At 41.2% G+C, this 17,600-nt stretch overlaps 1 protein-coding gene across 1 annotated transcript in view; it reads right to left on the bottom strand.

Annotated features, from left to right (window-relative positions):
- Positions 1–16,506: 16,506 nt before the first annotated feature.
- Pla2r1 (phospholipase A2 receptor 1) overlaps positions 16,507–17,600 on the bottom strand; it is a 126,039-nt gene continuing 124,945 nt past the window's right edge. The window contains exon 30 of the mRNA XM_027420345.2: positions 16,507–17,515. Within this exon, the coding sequence (XP_027276146.1) occupies positions 17,301–17,515 (215 nt within the window). The 3' untranslated portion in view covers positions 16,507–17,300. The remainder of the gene's footprint in view (positions 17,516–17,600) is intronic.

Raw genomic sequence — 17,600 nt, 5'->3', positions numbered from 1 at the left:
GCCTCTGTTGTAGAATATTAGTTGAAGACGTGTTACATTCCTTTATGCTGTGGAACATTTGTTTAATGATACAAAGATGTGCCGCATTCTTTTATGTTGCATTTGTTTAACTCTGTGAAGCTGTGTTACTTTGCCTGTCTAAAACACCTGCTTGGTCTAATGAAGAGCTAAATGGCCAACAGTGAGGTAGGAGAAAGAATAGGTGGGGCTGGCAGTCAGAGAGAATAAATAGAAGAAATCTGGGAAGAAAAGATCGAGGAGCAAGAGAAGGAGGAAGACATCAGGGGCCAGCCACCCAGTTACCTAGCACACCACAGAGTAAGTAAGAAAGGAAGATACACAGAAATAGAGCAAGGTAAAATCCCCGAGGCAAAAAAATAGATGGGAGAATTTAAGAAAAGCTGGCTAGAAATAAGCTAAGCTAAGGTTGGGCATTTATAAGGAATAGTAATTTATTGTGTGATTTATTGGGGAGCTGGGTGGCCAGGCCAGTAAAAAGGTGAAAACAACAACAACAGTCCTCAGATCCAACCAGAAAGTACCCCCACAGCATGCCACTATTGACCCAGTGTGCACATGTTGCTTGGATAGTAGTATGACACACAGAGTCCACAGCTGAGTATATGACTGACTGTTAATGGAAGTCTCCTCCCCTGCAGCCTGCATAGTGGCTTCCGACAGTATGAGGGTTGTCCAGGAGCGAGGAAGCTCCCAGCTCAGTTACAGCTTGATTTCTTCATGTTCAGTGACCAAAATTCGAGGTGTCTTCCTTCAGCAGTAAGGTCTTACCACCCACTGCTAGTGGGCAAACGAGCACTGGCAATAGCTTGTATTTTGTGAGGGCCTTCAGGGACTTTCCTGATTTTAGCAGGGTGACTCACCCCTGGCAATTTCCTCCACATCGTAAAAAAGGTAGTTTATGTACAGACCATATTGTAACCTCACTCTGTCTGGCTTTTACTTCCTCACTTGTGGACTGTCTGGTGATCCATAACTTCACTGCTAATAGAGAGCCACCCTTTGCATCCAGATTGTGTTTGACATAGTGATCATGTGACCACTCCCCTTCTCTTCTCCTATGAGGCTGCGGTATGGATTTCTTTGATACTTTTCCTTCCTCCTTGCCTTAGTGAACATTTGTCAACTTCCATTCTCACGTCTGTTTGAGGAACCAGTTGGGATGTGGCGGGAAGGCAGGCAGAATCCTTGGGGTATGGATGGAGGCAGTAACTTCTCTCCCCTCCCCTTTCTTAACCTCTCTTCTCATTTTCTTCTACTCCCCTCCTCTTCCTGCTAAAGTACTAGACCCCAACTGGTGTCCCACCCACCCGAGACTCTTGTATGGGACATTCAGAAGTGTTTTCTGGAGGAAGATGAAAACAAGATGTCCCCCAGGCGGTATAGCGTCAGCCCTGATGTGCGCCCCCTGCAGGCAGCACAGGCTGTGGTGGTCTCAGTAAACCACTCCTGGGGCCTCCTGTGGTCGAGTTTGTCATAGCTCACAGCTGTCTGCCTCATTTCTCTTCCCCTTGTTTTCTGATCTCTCTTCCCTAGCGCTTGCTTCTATCCTATCAAATCCCTTTACTGCCTAGGGCACCAGAGCTGGGAGGTGTGTTTTGCACACTCTCTTTTCTCTCTCCCCGCTAAATGAAGTTATTCAGTACACTTCTCTTCTTGCCTGCCCATCTCCACCTACATGCTCACCTTTGGAAAATTCACTTATTTCCTCAGGTATCAGTCATCCTCTTGTGACCATTTCTCCAGGTCGTTTTTTAGGCTTCCCCGTTCTGTCCTAAGGACTGGTTTAATTTCCCATTATCAAGTGCACATCTCCTGGATGACATTCTGACATCAAAACCAGCAAGACTAACCCAGACTCATTAACTTTCATCTTGATAATCATTTTCTCTCTTCCTGCCAGGACACTCAATATAAAATTTCCATCCCTTACATCCTTGGCCAAATGAATAGTCCTATGTTCTGTTTATTTTTCCTGCCCTGTAGCTCACACACTTCCTTTTCCTCCTACTGTTACTACTTTGTTCTTGTCTGAACAACTGCCATATGTCTCCTATCTCTAGCTGTTTCCTGAATCAACTTGACACGTTTGATTAGAGTACATACCACTTCACCTGCCCTTTTCCTGAGGCTCCAGTGCCCCTGGGTTCATGTGGAAAGTCTCCCATTTGACCATTCACGGTCTAACTTACCTCTTGTTCACTTATCTTTTGTGTAGGGTTGAAAACTACTGCACGATCCCCACATTCATACCTCTGCTCTGGATATTTTCTTTATCTGGGGTGTCTTTCTCTGTGGTTAAACTCAAGCAACAACTCAAGTGGCATTTCCTCTGTGAGGTCCAGCTTGCCCTCTTGGGAAGCCCCGCTCACCCTTCAGTATGCACAAGGATACATGGGCTTCCTGTTGAAAAGCAGAATGTGGCTCAGTAGTTCTCAGTGATGGCCTGAGAGTCTTCCTAACAAGTGCTTGAGTGATGCTGAGGTGCCCTGTGCCACACTTGGAGCAGCAAAATCCTAGAGCAGTGGTTCTCTCTAGGAGTCACGACCCCTTAGGGGGTTCAAAAGGTCCTTTCACTGGGGTTGAGTATCAGATATCCTGCATATCAGATATTTACATTAAGATTCATAGCAGTAGCAAAATTAGTTATGAGGTAGCAACAAAAACAATTTTATGGTTGTGAGTCACCACAGCATGAGGAACTATATTAAAGGGCTACAGCATTAGGAAGGCTGAGAACCACTGCCCTAGAAGGAAACACAATCTTATTCCAATGCACAGGGCAAGAGCTTTCCTTTTTTGTCTTTAACAGCATCTTCCGTGTAGCCTCAATTGGACTAGAATTAGCTATGTGGACAAGACAAGCCTCAGATTTGCAGCAATCTTTCTGCCTCAGTCTCACACATGCTGTTATTATAGGTGTGCACCTATAATATTGAATGCCACCAGGCAGGATCTTTACATTGCTCACATCCAATGTGCTACAATTTTTAAAATACTTTGTCTCTTTACAAACAGAGATTGACTTTGCTGGTTAAATAGAGCTATGGAGAGCTTATTTTAATTAGATCGGATATGCTTCTGAAATCACCTTTTTAGCTCTGCTTCATGGTTACTCAGACAACTCAGTTGAATCACATTTTTCATGAATGAACTCATGGGAGAAAGAATGCTGCACCTGGTTTCTACCGCATTCAAGAACAGCCTGACATGTCTGAGATAATACAACCAGAATTGTATGGCCAGAGCTCCAATTTGCACACACACACACACACACACACACACACACACACACACACACACACAAAGCCCACTAAGTTGTAAAAGTATGAGGTCAAAAGATTCATGAGAGAGTCATAGACTGCTCAGCACAGCAAGGCACAAATTCCCCAGCATACTCCATAGTCACATCCTCTGGGCAGAGGCAGTGACTTGCCATGACTAGAATGTAGTCGTGCAGTTGGTGAAAGCCTGTGTACCCTCTACTGCCCTTACAGAATGGATTCTGTGCAGGGTTGACTTCTTCGGGTTGGTATTAATTATCAGTGTAAAAGAAATTGCCATATATTTAGTATCTTAAAACATCATCAATACATTCTTTTTGGTTCTGGAAACCACAATGCCCAGATCAGGGTCCACTGGTCTGGGACACTAGGAGAGAATCCATCCCTTCTTGTCCAGCATCTTGTGGCCACTGGCTTTCCTTTGCTGGTGGCTACATTTCTAGGACCTACTAATACCACATTTTCAAACCCTCCTTATTCTGTCTTTATGTGGTTTTGTCCTGTGTACATCCTCTGTCCTCAAATGTCCCTCTGCCCCCCTTTTAAAAGGTGCATGTGATGGTATCTAGGGCCCATCTGGATAATTACAGGATGTCTCCATCTTAATGTCTTTATCAAATTGGCCAAAATGTTGCCCTATAAAGTGACATTTGTGTATATCTCTGGGCTGTTAATTCAGTTTGCCACAGTGCTGTTCACTACTGAATTGGGGTTTTAAGAGTGGACATATCATTGGTGGATCCTAAGTCATGTGCACTTATAAGCCACAAGGCACTCTGGGAAATGAAAAGTGCTTTTGAAGACGATAGGCCCCCAATCATATCAGATATCAACTTTAACTGACTCTGAGGCTTTTATAAACAGCTCTGTTGGTGGTGACAAAGGCCTTTAATCCCAGCACTCAGGAGGCAGAGGCAGGGGAATCTCTGTGAGTTCAAGGCAGCCTGTTCTCCAGAGCGAGTGCCAGGATAGGCTCCAAAGCTACACAGAGAAACCCTGTCTCGAAAAACCAAAAACCAAACCAAACCAAAACCAAAACAAAAGCAACGTGAACTTCTATGTCATGAGCTACCTAGATTCTTTTTTTCTTTTAAAGATTTATTTATTATGTATACAGTGTTCCGTCTGCATGTATGCCTGCAGTCCAGAAGAGGGCATTAGATCTCATTATAGATGGTTGTGAGCCACCATGTGGTTGCTGGGAATTGAACTCAGGACCCCTGGAAGAACAGTCTTAACCTCTGAGCCATCTCGCCAACCCCCGCTACTTAGATTCTTTAAAGTGGGAAAGATAGCTATTGCTGAATGTTTCATACTCCAGATTTCAAGCCATACCAACTATTGACCAGGAAAAACCATCCACCTGAAAAGACAGTTCCTAAGGCTTTTGCCTAGTGGGAAAACAAAACAAAATGCAAAGTATGAGGTACAAACATGGAGAAGCATTCTTTGATGACATGAAATTCTGATCCTTGGTCCTAAAAGAGAAATTCAATTAGGTTTTAAATTCACTAAGAATGACATTTGGCCATGATGACATTTCCTCTTTCATCTACTCCTCTGATGCCATACATTGCCCAAAAGATTTATAGTGGTCAGAATGTGGGCTCTAAGAAGAGAACAACCCTGTTTCTTCAACTCCCTACCTCCATACTATGTGATTTTTCTAACTAACTGAAGCAGTCTTTCCTATAGCTGCCCCGTCCCAATTCCTTATGCTAGTGATGATGTTTCCCCATCTTTTCTCACCTTTTCCCAATCATTTTGTTAGAAAAAAGAACCTATCAGATAATCTTTAGGGTCTGACAGGTCTCCTCGGTGACACAGTGGTGGTGGTAGGCATTTCTGAGGTTGAGCAGTATCCTTGCTGTGGGGGCAGGAATGCTGCATTCAAGAGAGTGTGTGTGTGTGTATTCAAGGATGAGAGAGAACCAGGTAAAAGGTTATTGAGGTCAGCATTCATACCAATTGTATATGACCATCTAAGCAGCTTGGGCTCTTGTGTATAAATAATTTCCCAGGGGCATTGTCTTTTCCCTTTCTTATTTAAATTAGAAACAATTTTATTTTATATATCATCCCAGTTCCCTCTCCCTCCCATTCTCTCATGCCCCCCACCAACCCCCATCCCATCCCTCTTCTGTTCCATAGAAAGGGTGAGGCCTTTTATGGGGGATCATCAAAGTCTGTCACATCATTTGGGCAGGGCCTAGGCCCTCCCCCATGAGTCTAGTCTGAGAGAGTATCCCTCTATGGGGAATGAGCTCCCAATGTCCATTTGTACACTAGGTATAAATGCTGTCCATTACAGGGGCCCCATAGACTGTCCAGGTCTCCTCACTGACACCCATGTGCAGGGGACCTGATTCCATCCTATACTGGTTTCTAAGCTGTCAGTCTGGGGTCCATGAGCTCCCTCTTGTTCAGGTCAGCTGTTTCTGTGGGTTTCCCCAGCATGGCCTTTACCCCTTTGCTCATCACTCCTCCCTCTCTACAATTGGATTCCAGGAGTTTAGTTCAGTGTTTAGCTGTGAACCTCTGCTTTTGTTTCCATCAGCTACTGGATGAAGGCTCTATGATGGCATATAAGGTTGTCATCAATCTCATTATAGGGGGAGGGCATTAAAGGTAGCCTCTCCACTATTGCTTAGATTCTTAATTGGATCCTAGTATATCTCTGAACATTTCCCTAGTGCCAGATTTCTCTTTAATTTCTCTATAATGGCTCCCTCTATTAAGGTATCTCTTTTCTTGCTCTCCTCTATTCTTCTCCTGACTCAATCTTCCTGGTCCCTCATGTCTTCCTCCCTCTCTTCTACTCCGGTTCTCTTTCTCCTAACTCCTTCTCCCCTCCCCCCATGCTCCCAATTTTCTCAGGAGATCTTGTCCCTTTCCCCTTCTCCAGGGGACCATGTATGTCTTTCTTAGGGTCCTCTTTGTTTCCTAGTTTCTCTGAAGTTGTAGATTGTAGGCTGGTAATCCTTTCCTCTATATCTAATATCCATATATGAGTGAGCATATACCATGTTTGTCTTTTTGTGACTGGGTTACCTCACTCAGGATGATTTCCTCTAGTTCCATCCATTTGCCTGTAAATTTCAAGATTCTATTGTTTTTTTTTTCCACTGAGTAATATTCCATTGTGTAAATGTATCACATTTTCTTTATCCATTCTTTGGTTGAGGGGTATACAGGTTGCTTCCAGGTTCTGGATATTACAAATAATGCTGCTATGAACATAGTTGAACAGATGTCCTTGTTGTATGAATGTGCATCCTTTGGGTATATGCCTAAGAGTGGAATTGTTGGATCTTGAGGTAGACTGATTCCCAATTTCCTGAGGAACTGCCATACTGATTTCCAAAGTGGCTACACAAGTTTGCACTCCCACCAGCAGTGGAGGAATGTTCCTAGGGGAATTGTTTTTATTGTTGACATTTTCCCGTTTATTTCTGAGGCTCTGAAAATTCAATCTGTTCCTTTGAGTGTCTTTTTGTGAATCTGGCAGCATAATAAAAACTTCCTTTTAGAAGGCTCAGAAAGCTTTGGAAAGCAATGGGAAAAGTTAAAGTTGGGGAAGAAAATGGTATTTTCCTCTAAGATTGGAGGCTTCTTTTTTGTTGGTGAGGGATTTCCTTCAGGAAAATCCACAGTGTGTGATGTGCTTGACAATGACTCTAGCATCCGCAGGCACTAGCCGAGAGCTTGGGGCAGACTCTTGGCCCTTCGGATGCTCCCTTTCTCCTTAGAAGATGAAGTAAAATCCAGATCCATTCTTCTTTCCCAGCACATGTTCCACTTCCCTGTCTTAGACAATTGATAATTTTTAGAACCAGTTCAGTTCAGTGCATGTCTCGCCTTTGGTTCGCCAGCAATTTTGTTTATGCCCAACTCAGACTCTTTTGTCACCAAACTCTGATTCAAGTGACCTCTTTGGTGGCGGGGAGGAAGGAAGAGGGAAGAGCCACTCTGAATTAATTCTTCTGCATCAGTGTAATGTTGGTATTTGATCAAACATAAAAAGCTTGAGGCTTTAATGTCCTGCTGACACCAGTATCAACAAAGCATCGAAGCGGAAGCTTTTTTGGCAGCTGATTACAGGGAGATTTTATGTCACCAGGTTTAAGACTAAGGATACCTTTTAGTGGCTCTTTCTCAAGGATAAGCTACATCATGCAGTACAAATCAAATTCAGGAGCTTTATTAAAGGACCCCTGATAATTTGGTAATATATTAGCACTCAGTTTTGGGAAGGCGATAAATGACTACGTTTTATAGTGTAATTTAAAATAATAATATGGATTACAGTTGTGTTCAGTCATGAAAGTATAATTTAACAGTTTGAGTTGATAATAACCTTTTCCTCCCATGACAGTGACCATTCTTATTTCAGTTCAAAAATGGTTTAGTGGGGGAATGATTTACCATGCTTGTGTTTAGAGTCCAGTAGGGCTGAACATGTGTTTAATTGGAATTTTATGTTGTGTTGGAAAAGCTTCACACACATCAAAAATATGAAACACCCTCCCAGAGAATCCAGCCTGCCAAAGAGTAACCATTCCAACATCCAAAGTGGGGCCCATACTTGTCCTTAGGGCTTTCCAGGAGAAACATGCTCCTGGAAACTTTGGAAACTTTCCCCAGCCAGGTTGAAGAAACACATGGAGTTGGTCGTCTTGGACCTGGAAATGCTGTAGCTTTGTAACTGTGTGACAGGTACAAAGGCCTCATGCAAGAATGTGGTCTCCACATGGCTGCAGAAGGTGCAGAGGGAGTTGGGGAATCCACAGTCCCAACTTTGCCTCCCTGGCTTATCTGATTTTTCTTTCCTAGCCTCCATTGAGCTGGACCTCACTGAAGCTATAGGACAAGGACATTTAAGGGATTTGGCTGTGTCACATAGTGTAGTAGGCCATTGAACTATAGTTATGCCATCTCATGAAAGTATTTCTAAGAATACTTGTAGTGCTAAAACTATCTTGGGTAAAACTGGTCTCTGGTCACTTAGATAAGTCATAAATTTCCTAATGTAAACTGGTCTCTGGACCTGCCCTAAGTTCCTATACAATGTGACCCTGAGCTAAAGGTTAACTGCCTGACTAACTGTTATCTCTCCACTTGTGCAAACAATGCCTGCATGCTGCAGATGTCCAGAGATGCCTTTCTGTATATGTCACAATTGCATTTTGCCCTTAACAACTGGAACCAACTGGAGGTCAAGAATGCTTCCCCTAATCTGCTTGGGACAGTCCCACTGGTGGTTAATAAAGATTCCATTTAACTTATTTAGGTTGAACAGAGTCTTTCTAGTCAGGTACCCCATAACAATAACACAGTGTGGAAGGGTGGTCTGTAGTTTGGGAGGGGAAAAAAAAGGTAGCTCACACAAGGCTAGGAAGGATAAATTAAAAACTTTGATGCTAAAAAAATCTTCATATTTGTTACAAATGTGACCAATTAAAATCAAACTTCATTTCTAATTACTGTTTTCCACTTTCCACTCTCCACTAGTCAGAAAGACTCCCTTAAAGTTCTGTTTCCTGAGGTTGCATAACTTTCAGAGCTTATTGTCTTACGTCTGTAGTCTGGATGGAACACTGCTCACCTGCCTTCATGGGAACGTATCCATTTCTAGGAGCACAGACCAAACTAGAAACAACCGGATCTCAGTACTGTGCCAGCTAAACTCAGAGAAACTTCTACCCTGTGCAAGATTTGCCAGGAAAAAATAACCTGGGTAACTTTGCTTCTGCTTGTTTGTAGTTGTTCTGTGTAGCTCCTTTGGGCTCATGACCCACCCTCCCTGAGCCTCCCCAGTTTCAGAGCTTTTCTGGGCACCCCCTCCCTGTTCCCAGATGCCAACTGGGGTTCCAAAGCTTAACTGTAACTGCTTCACCCTCCCTGAGCCCCCCCCCTCCCGCCCCAGGCTGTTTGAGTAAGGAAACTGTTTGCCCTTCTCTGATTTCCTGATCAAATAACAAGGTCTCTTTGACTGTCCCCAGTCTCCGTAACTCCCTCCAACCTCACCCTTTTGCCCTGTAACCTAGATGTCAGTCATCCTGCAGGCAACATGCACTACTGATGAGAGCTCAGGACAGGGAATCATGAATTGTATTTGGAGTCTAACCTTCCTACAGGCCAGCTGTATGTCACCTACAAAACAGACTGTTTCTGTCTTTTGTCATCTATAAAATGATGGTTGCAATAGGTTAGTGATCTTCTAAACACTGCCACAAAGTCATTAAAATGAGAACCAGTCTCACCATTTTTCTAGGAAAGAGAGGAAGAGCAGAGATGGGCTAGAACTTGAAGATTGCCAGTGGTCTCAGGGATGCTTCTTGATTGTCATAGAAACAGAGCACTTTCTGGGATAAGGAAGTAGATATAGTACCGGGCTGACTGTGGTTAAGCAGCCACAGCTGCTGAGGTAAACATAACAAAACCAAGTCATGACTGCTCTGCCAACTAAGTGAGAATGCTTGTTCTGGAGTCACAGCATTGAGACAGGTTCCTTAGGACTAAGTCTCCTTTCCAAGGAGATCTTACTGCCTATACCAATCTTCTATAACAATGTGCCAGAGCTACCCCAACAAAAGGACTGAGGAAGACACCACAATGTTAACTGTACTGATTGATAATTAGAACTCTAAGACTGGGGAGATAGTTCAGTTGGTAAAGTATCTTAAGCAACACAAAGACCTGAGTTTGATTCCCAGAACCTGTGCAAAAATAATAAAGTGAAACTAAAAATAAAAAAGGAGGAAAATATGGTGGTGTGCTGTACTCTTGTAATCCCAAAGCTGGAGAGATGGAGTCAAGTGGATCTCTGGTTCTCTCTGAGTTCCAGGCCAGTGAGACACCCGGTCAGAAAAGACAAGAGAAGACAATGAATGACTGAGGAGCTTCTAAGATTGAACCTGGCTCTCCACAAACACATGTGCACATGCACTCCCCCTCTACACACATACATGTACACACCCACACCCATACAGAAAACAGTATTTAAGACTAGAATGTTCACATCAGTGGCTCTCAAGCTGTGGGTTGGGACCCCTTTGGGGGTTGCATTTCAAATATCTTTCATATTAGATATTTACATATCTACCAGTAGCAACGAAGTAATTTTATGGTTGGGGGTCACCACAGCATGAGGGACTGTATTAAAGGGTCACAGCGTTAGGAAGGTTGAGAATCACCACTTTATACAATCATCAGTACCTTTGTTTAAGTTGCATGGGGAGTTTCGTTGCAACTACAAGCCTTTGGGGGTTTTTGTTGTTATTGGCTTGTTTTTTAGTAAAGACGATCACTTTTCTAGAATGCTAAGAATCAAAGACTGGGAGATCACGTGTTTTTCTCAGTATGAGGCAAAGCCATCCTGAGGATCGAATTCTAACTAGCGACTCTAGTGTGCAAGAAAATAGAACAAATGGAGTCATTACGCTCAGGGCAGAAGAAAAGGTACCCTGATAAAACATCCACCTCTCCAGAGGATGTTCTTATGGAACTGAAATCCAAAATGCCACAAAGATCTTTGCCTTCAGAAACCCTGGACCCACGCCCCAGGCTGCTGACGATGCCTCGTCCGGGCTTGCTTCCTCGGAGATGGCGTCTGCTTCATCAGCATTTTCTCGCTTCCTTCTTCAGACATGTTTCATCAAGTTACCATTCGGACAGGTATCTTGGAGCTCTCCATTTTCTGGCTTGTTTATGCTCAGACCCAACCAGCGAGGATTCCGAATTAAGTTCTGAGGCAAAGTCTCCTTCCTGAATCTAGAGCGAAGCCTCAAACACTAAGAGTCCGGAGGCTATCAACTTAACTACCCAATTCAATTGCCAAGGGTTCTCCACAACAAGGTGTGGCCCAGCTGCCTGCCCACTGTTTCTTTCCCGTGTTCAACACCGGCTGGTTATGTTTGTTAACAAATCCACTTATGCCAGATTGCTAGGTATTGCAAATTACATGTAATTCATTCTGCGATGTAAAACAGGGGAGTTCTTTTATAGAAACTAAACTAATAGCTTTGTGAAGATTTAAAAATGTGACTATCTAAACATTCTGTTATTGAATGTTTAGACAATCTCGGATATGGGGGAAGATTTAGAGTGTGTGCTCAGACTGGCCCACAGATATCTACAGTACTATTTTCACCTACTAGCAACAGTAAAGTAGGCAATTGTGGACAAAACCTGATTGGACCAACTTGAAAGAATAGTGAAATGAATGGTGCTGTCCTTAAGGCAAAAAAGATGAGTGAATACACCTGGGTGTGTTCTAATAGAAAATATGGGCATAAGCTAAGAGTTTATCAATTTTCACGACCTCCTTCTTATAATTGCTTTAAAAGAAAGTTCTTTGGGGTCCCAACTGAGTCAGCTATAATTGCGTCATATGCAGTATATGTAATAACAATAAGTTCAGTGGCTGCCATCCATAAAACTCCATTAGGTAGCAGACACAAGTTATAATTAGACTGTAATATTAATTTACCATTAATATGCCATTACAGGCTATTTTCATTCTCTATATGCCTTTTTTCGCCTGCTCTTCTCTTGGGAAGTTTAGTACAAGATCCACTATCAGGGCCAGGGAGTTTCTACTGTAGTCTCGTTTCTGGGGTGCTCTCAGATGCCTCTCTGTCATCAGAAGGTTAGCTTCTTTCCCTTAACTCTTGTTCAATATGTGGGGACTGTGAGTTTTGTTGCATATTTTGAGGTGCTGTCCAGAATGGAAGGAGAGCAGGATCAGAGGCATCTTGCTTAAATACTCCCAGTGGAGTGTGTGTATGTGTGTGTGGGTGGCTTGAGTAAACACTACCTGTATCAAGGCTTCCTCAGTGGCCAACCAGTTCATGTCTTTGTCGTTGTCATACCGAACCCACCACTTTGGAAGTATTGGAGCTCTTCTAGGTGACAGTTTCTGCTGACCCTGCCCTCCTTCCTGTGAGTCTTCCTGCAGTTTTCCTGCAGTTTTCCTTCTGTTCCACATCTTCCCTGGGAGGTTCCAGGGTCTACTGGGAAAGAGGGCTAATCATTAATAACTAATTGATTAATTAATTAATTGAGCTAATCATGTCCATGATTTTCAGGTTTTCAGTTCCCATGAAGCTCTGCCTCCTAAGAGGTTAAAGTTCAAACAGCTACTTAAGACATGACCTTATAAGGTGCAATTCAGGGGGAGGAGCTCCAGTTCAGGCACAAACCATATGGAAATAATAATAAAGTTGTAATTTCAGGGACGGGGAAGAGGCAAGAGAAAATAAAAATCATTCTTTAACAGTTTGTCATATTAAACTTAAGATATATCTATTTAAAAAATATCCAGGAATCCATACAAAGATTCAAATGTAAATAAGGGACTTGATGGGAACATTAGAAAAGACATTTATTAATTTTGAAGCTCAGTGCTCATTAATAATAGGAAACATTAAAAATAACATAGATTGGGATAGTTTTTAAAATGAGATATTGGTATTTATTACTATTCACAATTACAAGAAATGGATGATAATATTTTAAATGCATTAAATTTGGTCCATCACGCTCACTTCATGGTGTGAAGAAAAACAGCACTTGAATGATTTTTCCCTTAATTTGTTCTAAATTACAGCAAAGTGCTCTGCAAGAAGCAAGTGCTTGTGTTAATTAACTCTGAGTAGAGAAGGTCACTGGCATACATGGGGCTCAATTTGTGGCTTTAGTGAGATATTCTCTTCTGCAATTAAAATTCATCATCAGGAATTGGAGGCATGTGTAGATTTTCATTTCTTTATCTAGCACTTCATGTTTGGGCATTTTTGTTGGGTCTTCTTTAAAGACATTGAAAATGCAATAACAATAATGAGATGGACTTATGAGATGAAACACATATTCTACATATTTATTTACAAGTACGAATACAACATTGGCTTTCTCTCTGAGCCGGAACTTTTGCGCTGAATCTGTAAAACCACATTCAAATGGCTTAACAGTGCTTCACAACATAAGGAATTAATAAGACTGAATTTTAGTTATGTTGAATTGTAAGACCATACACACAATTATAAATGCCATACAGTCTCAGAAACCATTCTCCAAGATCCTCAGAATTTCACTGGATTTAGAGAGCCATCAGCAGCTAAGTCCATAGTTCTAAAGTACAAAGAACTTTTAAATGTTCTTTCTAATTTTCACTTACCTTTAGTTTCTTAGGATGTGTGCTGTTATTTGTATGCCTATAAAATTATGAATGCTGTGGTACATGTTATGTTGGTCATAAGACACATGATATGATACAGGTGTTAAACTTAAATTATTCGTGTGAGTTAATATTTGAATGGTAGGCCCTTGCCTCTTCCAATACACTCCAGTATCAAATGTGAATCACAATTTTAAAAAGTGACTTTAAATGGTTTTAACCACAATGTCATTCCTGTGATTGCTATTTGTCCTGGATAGTGTTTTTGGCCACTTCAAAGAGGTAAAGAGACTTCAAGACTAAACATTCATCTAAAGAGATCATTTAAGTGTGGAGCTTCAGTGAGAAGAGCCATAAATTTAGAATGGGAAGATAATTATTAATATTATTATTATTATTAGTTTTGGTCTGAATTTTTGAGACAGGGCTTCTCTGTGTAGCCCTGGCTGTTCTGGAACTCACTCTGTAGACCAGGATGGCCTTGAACTCACAGAGATCCTCCTACTTCTGCCTCCCGAATGCTGGGATTAAAGGCATATGCCACCACTGCCAGGCTTTGGAAGATATTATTAATTGAAACAAATCCAAGACTTTCCAATTCTTGGGAATTGATGAAGATACTCAGGTCAGTCGTAGGAAAAGAATTGCATATATATATATATATATATATATATATATATATATATATATATAATTTTTAATGGTCCCAGTGTCCACTAAATTTTAGAGCAACGCAGGATCAAGGGCTCTTCAGCAAAATAATATATTTTTAAGATGTGCATATTAATTATGAGTAAGTTTGTAGTCCTACTACCTTTATTTTTTTATGCTGTAGCTATGAAATTAAGTTCTGGGAGCTGGAGAGATGGCTTAGCAAGTAAGAGCACTGGCTGCTCTTCCAGAGGACCTGGGGTCAAGTCCCAGCATCCACACAGCAGCTCACAACTGTCTCTTACTCCAGTTCCAGGGGATCTGACACCCTCACACAGACATACACACAGGAAAAACACAAATACATGTAAAATAAATAACTTTAAAAAAGAAATTAAGTTCTGATTAAAAATAGATGTATATTCCACTCCTGACCAAGATGATATTTGCAATTGATACCTCCTGAGAGAAGAGAAATCAGTTTTTTCCAATGAAGTAATTCTGGTTATAACAACCAGTTGGCCAACACAAAATGGATGGCATGGGTTTTGTGTGTGTGTGTGTGTGTGTGCTTTTTGTTTTGTTTTGTTTCCTCTTTCTTTTTTGGGGGGAGGGGGTTCTTACTGGGGTTTTTGTTTGTTTTGGAATTTTTCATTTTATTGTTGTTGAGAGAGAGCATGATGTTGGGTGGGGAAGAAGGTGGGGAAGATCTGGAAAGAGTTGGGGAGGAGAAAGAATATGGTGAAAATATACTGTATGAAAATATTTTTAAGTTAATGAAAGAAGAAAATTAGTTTGCAAAAAAGACTTGAAAGGGTTCATGTGTCGAAAAAGCATGTACCATAGTACTTTTTGTTTCTGCAGTTTCATCAATGGAAATCAATGCATGATCTGTGTATGGGGACAGACTCTGGAGGTAAGGTTCAAGAACCAGAGCATTGACAAATAATTTCATCTTTTTCAGCAAAACTGCTTTTGCAATGACTATCAAATTGCTATGGGTGACTATATATGAGAAAAGCCATAAATTAGAATGGGAAGATATGATTTATTATTATTATTATTATTATTATTATTAAAAACGTGGAGGTTAATTGATTACAGCTTCATCAAATCTACTGAAATGAAAGGAATTTTAATTTTACTTGGTAGATTTTAAAATTGAGTTTTTATATCATATGGTTAGTTAAGCCAATTATTTGTTTGAGTCAGAAACACACAACTGCCACATAACTGTAATGTTTTTTTCAAAAGTGAAGTCCTAAGACGTAGGAAAAAATGAAAGTAGATTGTCGCAGTGTGCCAGCTCCACAACAGTAGCTGCAAAGGGCTGCGAGGGGGAGTCGTGTTCACTGTAATAGTCCACGAGGACTCTAGTCTTCACGCTGCATTACTAATGATCCCAGCGTGCTGTGCAGAAGCACACTCATACTTTTTCTCAGAGCGCCCCCTTGTGACGAATGGCCACTAGCACCAAGGCAGTTGATTGTACTGGTTGAAATGCACACTGTGGCAAGCCTGGAGAATCCCCAGGTTTATCACAGTACTATATCTAGTTTCCATAGCCACCTGCTGTCTTCTGTGTGTAGATTGCTTTCCTGGGATAAGATGTCATGGGCATAGAGACCTCCCTGACTTGCTCACCCACCCGCAGGACAGATTCTAGACCAGAACATCTGTCTTTTAGGTGGCTCAGTAAACATTTATATGAGAAGTAACTTTCAATCTTGATTATGGAGCCACTTTTATTTTTCAGAAATAAGTGAAGGAATATCATACCCGTGGTTTTTTAATTTACAAAGAATATACTTTAAAATTTTAATTTGCGTGTATGTGTGTGTATGTGAGGATGCATGTACATACCTACATACATACATGCATGTAGAGGCCAGAGGTAGATAATTAGGTGTCTTTTTACATTAGTTTTTGAGACAAAGTCCATCACTAAACCTGAAATTCATCAATTTGGCTAGGCTACCTGGTAAATGAACTTAAGGGATTCACCTGGTTTTGTTCCACTCTATCCCAGAGTTGGGGTTACAGATGAGCACCACTGTACCCCATCCTATCCCAGAGCCGGGGTTACAGATGAGCACCACTACACTTGACCTTTAAGTGGGTTCTGGGGATCTGAACTCAGGTCCTCATAATTGCACAACGGGCACTTTACAAACTGAGCTATTTCCCAGCCTGAAATATCATACTTTTAATCCTCATTAACCAGCCAATGGCATCAACTATTCCAACACAAAAAAGAGATAGTCCAAATTGATAGTTTATTTAAGAACACCTAAATGAACACATGACAAATGTATGTAGATTACTACTGCAGTCATTCTATTTAGTATTTCTCAACATCCCCTCTAGTTTGGTTCTAATGGGAGTATAATTAAGATCTTCATTTTTTTCTCTTTAGGTTTAAGTTACATATATTCTGTATCTCCTGGTTATTATCATTATATATTATTTTATTACTTTAGTTTTAAATAAGGTCCACAACTTTAACAACATTGAACTGTCAATGTATCCCTTTGAGCTTACCTATAAAATACCTTTAACATGGTACTCACTTAGCAAGTGAGGGTTCATTTTAGCCACATGGTTGTTCCTGAGAGTGCTGCATACCAAGATCTTCATAGTTAGGAGAAGTGGCATTTCTCCCATTTACCTTAAGAATCAAACCTAAAAAAAATTAATGTCATCCAAAGCATTAGTGGAGAACCCAGAACCTGGGTGTTTAGACTTAGGACTTTCCCAAGCCAGGCTATTAAAAAAAAAAAGAAATAGAATCAAACAGGACACTGATTCTCAGAAGCACCCTTTCTCTCAATACAGTCAGAGTCCTGCCCCTTTCTCTTTTAATGCATTGAGGGAACGTACACATCTGAATGCATGCCAGATTGGCTCGAGAGTTCTCAATGCAGGATTCTTTTTAATAGTTCTTGTCTAAACAATAACCAATGTGGCCCTTTTCAGAATGGGCCACAGTTAAAGGAAATGAATAATTAAACCTCATCTGATTTGGTTAAAATTCAAAAGCTGTGCTTGAAGAATAATTAAAACAGTGGTACAATTCACATTATAATGGCATCTTGTGAAGGGGAAATGCAGACAGGACTCCCTTCGTGGCATCCTTTGTTCTTCCTAGCTGGAGCATCCTCACTTCATCATCACTGGTTATTCTTCTCAAGATCAGAAATGAGAATGTTATCTTCTAAATGTGCTGTACTGAAGCTGAGTGTAGGATAGTAAAGACTCCTAGGCCCCCTGAGTCTCTGGAAGAAGTCACCGTTCTGCTTGTAGAGCCAGAAGGAAAGTATGGAAATGACCAGGGCTATTATCAGTGTCAGTGAGATTGCAAGAGGAACGATGCTGTAGCTACGTCCTGGAGGAAGACAGAAAATAGAGAATGGATACTCTCACACGCCTGCTGTCTATCTTATTAATTCTAAGAAATAATCTAAATATTC

Source organism: Cricetulus griseus, chromosome 6 (assembly GCF_003668045.3).
Source record: "Cricetulus griseus strain 17A/GY chromosome 6, alternate assembly CriGri-PICRH-1.0, whole genome shotgun sequence".
NCBI classification, from domain to species: Eukaryota; Metazoa; Chordata; class Mammalia; order Rodentia; family Cricetidae; genus Cricetulus; species Cricetulus griseus.
Note: the sequence above shows the minus strand (reverse complement) of the source record. Positions and strands in the feature narration are given on the sequence as shown.